Source organism: Protomyctophum bolini (genome assembly GCF_963924005.1).
Source record: "Protomyctophum bolini genome assembly, contig: SCAFFOLD_315, whole genome shotgun sequence".
Classification (NCBI taxonomy): domain Eukaryota; kingdom Metazoa; phylum Chordata; class Actinopteri; order Myctophiformes; family Myctophidae; genus Protomyctophum; species Protomyctophum bolini.
Genome location: NW_027665926.1, coordinates 29861 through 40778, shown reverse-complemented (window position 1 = coordinate 40778; position 10918 = coordinate 29861). Strand labels below are relative to the sequence as shown.

Below are 10918 nucleotides of genomic sequence, written 5' to 3'. Positions count from 1 at the left end.
CCTCCCAAAATAATTTGCCTCCCAAAATAATTTGCCAAAATAATTTGCCTCCCAAAATAATTTGCCTCCCAAAATAATTTGCCAAAATAATTTGCCTCCCAAAATAATTTGCCAAAATAATTTGCCTCCCAAAATAATTTGCATCCCAAAATAATTTGCCTCCCAAAATAATTAGCCAAAATAATTTGCCTCCCAAAATAATTTGCCAAAATAATTTGCCTCCCAAAATAATTTGCCAAAATAATTTGCCTCCCAAAATAATTTGCCAAAATAATTTGCCTCCCAAAATAATTTGCCTCCCAAAATAATTTGCCAAAATAATTTGCCTCCCAAAATAATTTGCCAAAATAATTTGCATCCCAAAATAATTTGCCTCCCAAAATAATTTGCCTCCCAAAATAATTTGCCTCCCAAAATAATTTGCCAAAATAATTTGCCTCCCAAAATAATTTGCCAAAATAATTTGCCTCCCAAAATAATTTGCCTCCCAAAATAATTTGCCTCCCAAAATAATTTGCCAAAATAATTTGCCTCCCAAAATAATTTGCCTCCCAAAATAATTTGCCTCCCAAAATAATTTGCCAAAATAATTTGCCTCCCAAAATAATTTGCCAAAATAATTTGCCTCCCAAAATAATTTGCCTCCCAAAAAAATTTGCCAAAATAATTTGCCTCCCAAAATAATTTGCCAAAATAATTTGCCTCCCAAAATAATTTGCCTCCCAAAAAAATTTGCCAAAATAATTTGCCTCCCAAAATAATTTGCCAAAATAATTTGCCTCCCAAAATAATTTGCCTCCCAAAATAATTTGCCAAAATAATTTGCCTCCCAAAATAATTTGCCTCCCAAAATAATTTGCCAAAATAATTTGCCTCCCAAAATAATTTGCCAAAATAATTTGCCTCCCAAAATAATTTGCCAAAATAATTTGCCTTCCAAAGTGTAAAATAATGTTTTAGGAGCTGTTTCTCAACAACCAAAGTGTCAAATAATGGTTAGAAGCTGTTTTTCAACAACCAAAAGTGTCAAATAATGATTTAGGAGCTGTTTCTCAACAACCAAAAGTGTAAAATAATGTTTTATGAGCTGTTTCTCAACAACCAAAGTGTCAAATAATGGTTAGAAGCTGTTTTTCAACAACCAAAAGTGTCAAATAATGTTTTAGGAGCTGTTTCTCAACAACCAAAAGTGTAAAATAATGTTTTAGGAGCTGTTTCTCAACAACCAAAGTGTCAAATAATGGTTAGAAGCTGTTTTTCAACAACCAAAAGTGTCAAATAATGTTTTAGGAGCTGTTTCTCAACAACCAAAAGTGTAAAATAATGTTTTAGGAGCTGTTTCTCAACAACCAAAGTGTCAAATAATGGTTAGAAGCTGTTTTTCAACAACCAAAAGTGTAAAATAATGTTTTAGGAGCTGTTTCTCAACAACCAAAGTGTCAAATAATGGTTAGAAGCTGTTTTTCAACAACCAAAAGTGTCAAATAATGTTTTAGGAGCTGTTTCTCAACAACCAAAAGTGTCAAATGATGTTTTAGGAGCTGTTTCTCAACAACCAAAGTGTCACATAATGGTTAGAAGCTGTTTTTCAACAACCAAAAGTGTCAAATAATGTTTTAGGAGCTGTTTCTCAACAACCAAAAGTGTAAAATAATGTTTTATGAGCTGTTTCTCAACAACCAAAGTGTCAAATAATGGTTAGAAGCTGTTTTTCAACAACCAAAAGTGTAAAAAAATGTTTTAGGAGCTGTTTCTCAACAACCAAAAGTGTAAAATAATGTTTTATGAGCTGTTTCTCAACAACCAAAGAATAATGTTTTATGAGCTGTTTCTCAACAACCAAAGTGTCAAATAATGGTTAGAAGCTGTTTTTCAACAACCAAAAGTGCCAAATAATGTTTTAAGAGCTGTTTCTCAACAACCAAAAGTGTAAAATAATGTTTTATGAGCTGTTTCTCAACAACCAAAGTGTCAAATAATGGTTAGAAGCTGTTTTTCAACAACCAAAAGTGTCAAATAATGTTTTAAGAGCTGTTTCTCAACAACCAAAAGTGTAAAATAATGTTTTAGGAGCTGTTTCTCAACAACCAAAGTGTCAAATAATGGTTAGAAGCTGTTTTTCAACAACCAAAAGTGTCAAATAATGTTTTAGGAGCTGTTTCTCAACAACCAAAAGTGTAAAATAATGTTTTAGGAGCTGTTTCTCAACAACCAAAGTGTCAAATAATGGTTAGAAGCTGTTTTTCAACAACCAAAAGTGTCAAATAATGTTTTAGGAGCTGTTTCTCAATAACCAAAAGTGTAAAATAATGTTTTAGGAGCTGTTTCTCAACAACCAAAGTGTCAAATAATAGTTAGAAGCTGTTTTTCAACAACCAAAAGTGTCAAATAATGTTTTAGGAGCTGTTTCTCAACAACCAAAAGTGTAAAATAATGTTTTAGGAGCTGCTTCTCAACAACCAAAGTGTCAAATAATGGTTAGAAGCTGTTTTTCAACAACCAAAAGTGTCAAATAATGTTTTAGGAGCTGTTTCTCAATAACCAAAAGTGTAAAATAATGTTTTAGGAGCTGTTTCTCAACAACCAAAGTGTCAAATAATGGTTAGAAGCTGTTTTTCAACAACCAAAAGTGTCAAATAATGTTTTAGGAGCTGTTTCTCAATAACCAAAAGTGTAAAATAATGTTTTAGGAGCTGTTTCTCAACAACCAAAGTGTCAAATAATGGTTAGAAGCTGTTTTTCAACAACCAAAAGTGTCAAATAATGTTTTAGGAGCTGTTTATCAATAACCAAAAGTTTAAAATAATGTTTTAGGAGCTGTTTCTCAACAACCAAAGTGTCAAATAATGGTTAGAAGCTGTTTTTCAACAACCAAAAGTGTCAAATAATGTTTTAGGAGCTGTTTCTCAATAACCAAAAGTGTAAAATAATGTTTTAGGAGCTGTTTCTCAACAACCAAAGTGTCAAATAATGGTTAGAAGCTGTTTTTCAACAACCAAAAGTGTCAAATAATGTTTTAGGAGCTGTTTCTCAATAACCAAAAGTGTAAAATAATGTTTTAGGAGCTGTTTCTCAACAACCAAAGTGTCAAATAATGGTTAGAAGCTGTTTTTCAACAACCAAAAGTGTCAAATAATGTTTTAGGAGCTGTTTCTCAACAACCAAAGTGTCAAATAATGGTTAGAAGCTGTTTTTCAACAACCAAAAGTGTCAAATAATGTTTTAGGAGCTGTTTCTCAACAACCAAAAGTGTAAAATAATGTTTTAGGAGCTGTTTCTCAACAACCAAAGTGTCAAATAATGGTTAGAAGCTGTTTTTCAACAACCAAAAGTGTCAAATAATGTTTTAGGAGCTGTTTCTCAACAACCAAAAGTGTAAAATAATGTTTTATGAGCTGTTTCTCAACAACCAAAGTGTCAAATAATGGTTAGAAGCTGTTTTTCAACAACCAAAAGTGTCAAATAATGTTTTAAGAGCTGTTTCTCAACAACCAAAAGTGTAAAATAATGTTTTATGAGCTGTTTCTCAACAACCAAAGTGTCAAATAATGGTTAGAAGCTGTTTTTCAACAACCAAAAGTGTCAAATAATGTTTTAGGAGCTGTTTCTCAGTAACCAAAAGTGTAAAATAATGTTTTAGGAGCTGTTTTTCAACAACCAAAGTGTCAAATAATGGTTAGAAGCTGTTTTTCAACAACCAAAAGTGTCAAATAATGTTTTAGGAGCTGTTTCTCAACAACCAAAAGTGTAAAATAATGTTTTAGGAGCTGTTTCTCAACAACCAAAGTGTCAAATAATGGTTAGAAGCTGTTTTTCAACAACCAAAAGTGTCAAATAATGTTTTAGGAGCTGTTTCTCAACAACCAAAAGTGTAAAATAATGTTTAAGGAGCTGTTTCTCAACAACCAAAGTGTCAAATAATGGTTAGAAGCTGTTTTTCAACAACCAAAAGTGTCAAATAATGTTTTAGGAGCTGTTTCTCAACAACCAAAAGTGTAAAATAATGTTTTATGAGCTGTTTCTCAACAACCAAAGTGTCAAATAATGGTTAGAAGCTGTTTTTCAACAACCAAAAGTGTCAAATAATGTTTTAGGAGCTAAGGGAAGACACGAAGTCCATTTGTATCACATTTGAAGGAGAGCTACCAGATCGTATATAATGTGGATTACACATCGTACAGAGTCAGGCCTTATGAGAGAGGTCCTACCGTCCTATGATATGTTTCTGTTGCCAGGAATACGGCCATGTGGCATCTGTTTGCAGAGGAGTGAAAAGATGTGGAAGGTTAGGGCAAGGAGCTCCATCCATCCATTCCTTCGGATCCATCCATAGTTCAGCCCGCGTGGTGCATGGGGAACGGTGTGTCACGACACAACTTCAACCAAACCTCACCCACCTTCCGTTCGAGTGTCTTCTCTCACCGGCGTATTATCGTATTTAATAGTAATACACAAGTGTTATTAAGGAAATTCAGACAGCTAGCTGTCAAGCTAACCGCCCAAAACTACTATTTGCATAGGGAGGATTCGTTGTCAAGCTTTTGACAGAACACGCTGTCTGGATGTAGAGGTCTGCTGTGGGAGTGGGAGACTGCCGACAACTGCTTTTAATCAACTTTGTCAACAGTTTAAACTGTCAATCTTGTAATATCAACGAGGGAAATGATGTTTGTGTAGACAAATGTGTTTTCTGAGTCACATAACTAGTGATGTGTGTCTGGTGTCCGTTTACCCACATCAGGCCACAGCCCAGCTGAAGCTGGCTTTCAAAGATCCGGCCATCATCCCTGCACTGTGTGCTGTCATGACTGGCTCTCAGTACCCTCAGGTATGTTTTTTATTAACCTGAGCTCTAAATATGCTCTGAAGATCAACTTCAAATCTACTTGTGTTATAACTTTGGTATTTTATTATCTTTTCACCTCTTGTTTAGATCCGGCAGTCGGCTGCAGTGATGCTGAGGATGAGAGTGAAAAAACATTGGAAGAAGATAAGCCCGGATCATAGAGAAAGGTATTAGAGATATTCCGTGTGTGGCGCAGTCAGTCACCAAAGTTATTGGGTGCCTTAAAGGAGAATTCCATGCTAGAAGGCTTTATTTGTAGTGGTTACGTCCCCACCAAAGATGTCCAGGTGTTATTTTGTGCAAAAGTGCAGCTTGCAGCACGACTGCCTTCAAGCTGTGGCACAATAAAACAAAACAACCGTATCAAATTATCAATCATTATTAATATTCACCTCATTATACAAGCAGTAAGGAGATCGTATTCCAATGTTTTTTATTGGCTATTTCCCCTAATATAAGCCTTCAATGGGGGTTGGGTTTTTGTGCTAATTCGCTTATTTCCATCGAAATGCCACTTGGGATACTATTTACATTGATTTTTGAGCGATGGAAATAAGCAAATTAGCACACCTCCCATTGGGCTTATGGTAGGGGAAATGGCCAATAAAAAACATTGGAATACGATCTCCTTACTGCTTGTATAATGAGGTGAATATTAATAATGATTGATAATTTGATACAGTTGTCTTGTTTTATTGTGCCGCAGCTTGAAGGCAGCCGTGCTAAAAGCTTTCACACAAGAGTCAGAGTAAGTTGCCACGAGTGTCACTCTGATGTATTTGACCCCTTCAATGTAAATATATACACAATTTACAATTACAATTTTGGCCTTTAGCAGACGCTCTTAATCCAGAGTGATTTACAGTAAACGAAACAATGGAACAATACATATAAATAGTTATCAAGAATCATGAGCAAGCTAAGAACCTAGCATCTGTCTAACAGTAGAATATCTGTACAGTGAATCTATGAGTTATAATATATACACCACAGCCTGAATGTGAATGACTGGCCCTTCATTGCTGATAACAAACTATCCTTACACCTGGGAAAAACTGAATCCATTCTCTTCGGATCAAATAGTAATCTCAGCAAGGCAGATGACTTCTTGGTTAGAGTGGGTGACTATTATCACACGAAAAGATGAAATTACCTACCTAGGTTCCATCCTGGAGGCCAATCTTTCCGGTGATAAAATGGCCACCAACGTAATCAAAAAAGTCAATCAAAGAACAAGATTCCTTTACAGGATCTCCTCACTGGTCAACAAAAACACCTTGAAGACCTTAACAGGAGCCCTCGTACAAGGTTTCTTTGACTATGCATCCACCTCGTGGTACCACAGCACCTCAAAGGCCCTTAAAACAAGGCTCCAGACCTCCCAAAACAAACTGGTCAGGCTCCTACTTGGCCTCACCCCCCGAACCTACCTCACCCCTGCCCACTTTGACAGGCTGGGATGGCTTAGGGTCGACGACAGAGTACAGCATCTTGCAATGGGTCTGGTCCACAAGATTCGATACACCACCATGATACATGATAATGTAAACGAAGTCCACACCCACAACACCAGAGGGAGTGCAACAAACCATGTACAACCCAGATTCGGCACAAACAAGGGACTTCATTCTTTTCGCTCCTATGCCACCAAAATGTGGAACGCCCTACCAACAGTCATTAAGACATGTGAATCCCTTGACTCCTTCAAAACCGCTCTCAAAGGGCACCTACGGATGGCTGCAATTCGAAACTGGCCTCTGTAAAATCTGAATCCCCCCCACCGCCCCCCCCTTTTCCCCTCACTGTATATGTATCCTTTCCCTTTGCCTCCTACATGATGAATTCCTGTTCTGTTCTTTGACTACATAGAAGTGTCTATTTGTATGTCTCTAAATGTTTTGATGAATTGAACAATGTGGACCCTGTTGTAAACAAGTGTAATGCTTAATTGGGTCGTCCACTCACAGTTGACAGTCTCTGTATTGAGTTTGTGCTTAAAATGTACTGTAATTCTACAAACTGTTAATAAATATTTCAATCAATCAATCAATCATTCAAGTCTCTGTGTTGCAGACATTCTGTGCGCCACTCCCTGTCCCAGCTGAGTGCGGTGTTGGTCAAACATGAGACACCTGACCGCTGGCCAGCTCTCCTCCAACTCCTCAGCCAGTCCACCAACAGCAACAACCCTCAGGATAAACATGAGACACCTGACCGCTGGCCAGCTCTCCTCCAACTCCTCAACCAGTCCACCAACAGCAACAACCCTCAGGATAAACATGAGACACCTGACCGCTGGCCAGCTCTCCTCCAACTCCTCAACCAGTCCACCAACAGCAACAACCCTCAGGATAAACATGAGACACCTGACCGCTGGCCAGCTCTCCTCCAACTCCTCAACCAGTCCACCAACAGCAACAACCCTCAGGATAGACAGGTATACAGACCTCAAGTAGAAGTTCAGAGAAATCCATCACATTTTATATTACCAGGATTCACCGGTGGGCGCCAGGATAGTTCGTCACCTCGACGCCTACACACGTTCAATGTTGGATACATATTTTAGTGTGCTGATCAAGTTTAAAATGAGTAATATACGGTCTGGATGTCATCTTGAAATAATGAGATTAACCCATTCTGACCGGGCACCCATTTTGGTGTCGGCATCATGTTATGCTTTAGCTATTGAAAAATAGCAGATCTACAAGCTCATAGCGCGCCACCGAGTGGCGCGATACGAGCTTGTAGGTCTGCTATTTTTGAAAAATTCGAAGAACGACTGACATTTTTAGAATCTGATCTCAGGTCAGAATGGGTTAATCAGACCAGTTTGTGTCCCGTGGAAACCTCGTATGAATCTGATCTCAGGTCAGAATGGGTTAAAAACGGCGTAGTTCAGTAATCAAAACCTGTGATTGAGGGAAGGTACGGTACAGCTATATGAATCAAATGGGTGAATTAAATCAAGATTAATTTATATTCACAAGAGTCTTATGTATGTCAGGCGCCTGCTGGCCTAGTGGTCCAGGCGCATGCCACATAATAGGCTCTTGCCTGACAGCGTGTTGCGTGTTCGAGTCCCGTCCAGGTCATGACGACCTTTGCTGCATGTCTCTCCCCTTCTCTCTCCCCCTTTCTGTCCATCTTCACTTGATACTATCAATAAAGGCACAAAAGCCAAAAACAAATCTATGTATGTCATCACGCAGCACGTTTTTGCTCACAGGAACAGGAAGTAATTAAAATTAGCTTTTTAGGGACTTTTGATATAAACCTACACAAATGGAAATTTCCCCATTGTTTTGGCATCTATTGTAATTTAGGTATTCCCATGTCACCACGGATATGCTCTAAAACTGAAAAAACATATTTTTCATTTCACTAGGTCTCCAAAGTTTATATTTAGTCTAAAGGTGTCCTTTGTGTTCCCAGGTGGGCCTCCTGCTGTTGAGCAAGGTGGTGGAGTCCAACCCCGAGCCCTTCAAGCCTCACTACCGGCAGCTGCTCCAGCTGTTTGGCACCGTGTTGGACGATCTGGACAACCCCACGGCCCTGTACTACTGCATCCTCACGCTCACTGCGATAACCGCATATACAGGCTCAGAGGAGATGGTGAGGCATCATCATCATTCCATCTCAGGTCACCATGGGCATAGAGTAGTATACTGAGTGGCAAAAATGACTTTCTGACCTTGACATCCAAACAGAAAAGTCTGAAAATCTGATTTGCATTAAACAATGTTATGCATGCACATACCCTCTATATTAGGACATGCATGTGAAGCTACTGTGAAAGGGAAACTGGCGCAGGTTTTCTTTGAGGGAAGCTTTGAAGACGGAACAAAAGCATTAGGAAGTTTATGTCAGATTAACTATTGCATTCAGTCACCCGTAACCAATATGTTGTTGTATAACGAATAGCAGATCTACATCCTCACAACACGTGGCGATACATTATTTATAAGCTTGTATCTTGATCACTTGCATGTTTTGTTCACACTATGTATGGAAAATGTAATTTAAGACAAGTGAAACATCACCTTCTGTAATCTGTATTGATTGAAGTGATGTATTGTCCCTCAGAACCTGATGCGCTCGCTCATCCCAAAACTGATTGTGGCTCTGAAACACCTCACCAAGGCGGATCAGGTAAATGGAGGAACTTAGATTGACATCCGAGGAGTTGCAGCTGTTCGTTGTTGGTCCCATCATGTTCCTGTGAGATCATGATGCAGTATTTTTTATTTGTTTGACTTTGTATATATAGGGATAGCCGATTCAACAAGTCTTCCTGTTGCCCACCACAAAAATACAATTTACAGTTTATGATTTAAATCATATTATACACATTATTTACACATCATTGGAGAAAATATATACAACAATTATAATAACTACATTTGTGGATACTGCCTACACTCGACAGCCCAACATTGTGTGTGTGTGTGTGTGTGTGTGTGTGTGTGTGTGTGTGTGTGTGTGTTAGGCTGCTGTCGTCAATGGTGCAGACGGTCTGTCAGAGCCTGTCGGACAGTAATCAGGTGGTTCGCAGCGCTGGTCTTTTCGCCCTGGGACAGTTCTCTGAACACCTGCAGGTGAGCCTACTGTACCTCTTCATTTGATTTGTTAGCATTACAGAGTTAGATGGTCCTTCCTTAACCATTTTGAGTTGTGTTGACGGCACACAGCCAAATTAGAAACACGTCTCATTGCAGACTAATACAAAATATATATATTTTTAGATATGACGTTCTCCTTCAGGATCTTACTATCGTGTAACGTGTGTGCGTGTATGTATGCTGTCTATTTGGTACATATTATTTCGCATGTTGCAGTGAACATTCATTGTATCTTAAGCGACTCTGACAACGGATGCATACCCGGGTGGAGCATGCTTTCCCAACTCACATTGTTCCCTTTCCGTAGAACTTGCACTAGCCTCAACGACCATACAGGCGTCTGCAAACTCTGCAAAGGCTAACATTATGTAATTTAGATGGCATATTATGTCTACTCTATAGTGTAGTATATTCTATATTCGTAGTTTCATTGTACAGCTATTCTACTGTTAGACGGATGTTAGGTTCTTAGTTTACTTATGATCCTCGAAGACTATTTGTATGTATTACCATGTGTTCTTCTTGCTTACTGTAAGTCGCTCTGGAGTAAGAGCGTCTGCTAAATGCCTAAGTAGGCCGGCACTGGTCTACTTGAACTTAATCTACAGTTAATAGTACGTTTACATTAACCTCTGACAGTGTTCTGTTGCTTTCTCTCTTCTCTCCAGCCGGACGTCAGCAAGTACTGTTCAGAGCTGGTGCCTCTACTGCTGGGATACATGGCCCATCTGAACCAGGCCAAGGTGGGCCACGTCACCAAGGCCTTCTACGCATTGGAAAACTTCATGGAGAACCTGGGTAAGATTTATAGTGTGTGGTGTTGTGTTGTTACTGTACGAAATCATAACATGGGCTATAACCCATCGTTTTTGTCATTTTGTCATTTTTTTCAAATCCTCAAAAATGATGAAAAACGGCGCGCTATAGTATGCCGTACGATATGGGCTATAGCCCATGGTCCAAAATGATGAGAAACGAGGCTAACTTTTTTTTTCAAAATTTCAAAAAACATGGGCTATAACCCATCGTTTTTGTCATTTTGTCATTTTTTTCAAATCCTCAAAAATTATGAAAAACGGCGCGCTATAGTATGCCGTACGATATGGGCTATAGCCCATGGTCCAAAATGATGAGAAACAAGGCTAAATTTTTCAAATTTCAAAAACATGGGCTATAACCCATCGTTTTTGTCATTTTGTCATTTTTTTCAAATCCTCAAAAATGATGAAAAACGGCGCGCTATAGTATGCCGTACGATATGGGCTATAGCCCATGGTCAAAAATTATGAGAAACGAGGCTAACTTTTTTTTTCAAAATTTCAAAAAACATGGGCTATAACCCATCGTTTTTGTCATTTTGTCATTTTTTTCAAATCCTCAAAAATGATGAAAAACGGCGTGCTATAGTATGCCGTACGATATGGGCTATAGCCCATGGTCCAAAATGATGAGA

The 10918-nt window shown here is 38.5% G+C and overlaps 1 protein-coding gene across 1 annotated transcript; it reads left to right on the top strand.

Annotated features, from left to right (window-relative positions):
* The first annotated feature begins 4372 nt into the window (after positions 1 to 4372).
* LOC308312119 (importin-4-like) lies at positions 4373 to 10264 on the top strand. Its single transcript, XM_080794514.1, has 7 exons — positions 4373 to 4828; positions 4934 to 5013; positions 6920 to 7283; positions 8279 to 8458; positions 8930 to 8995; positions 9333 to 9441; positions 10134 to 10264. Exons 1-6 carry the CDS (start codon positions 4682 to 4684, stop codon positions 9381 to 9383), a joined length of 888 nt encoding a protein of 295 aa, XP_080650640.1. The 5' UTR covers positions 4373 to 4681; the 3' UTR covers positions 9384 to 9441; positions 10134 to 10264.
* The last annotated feature ends 654 nt before the right edge of the window (positions 10265 to 10918 follow it).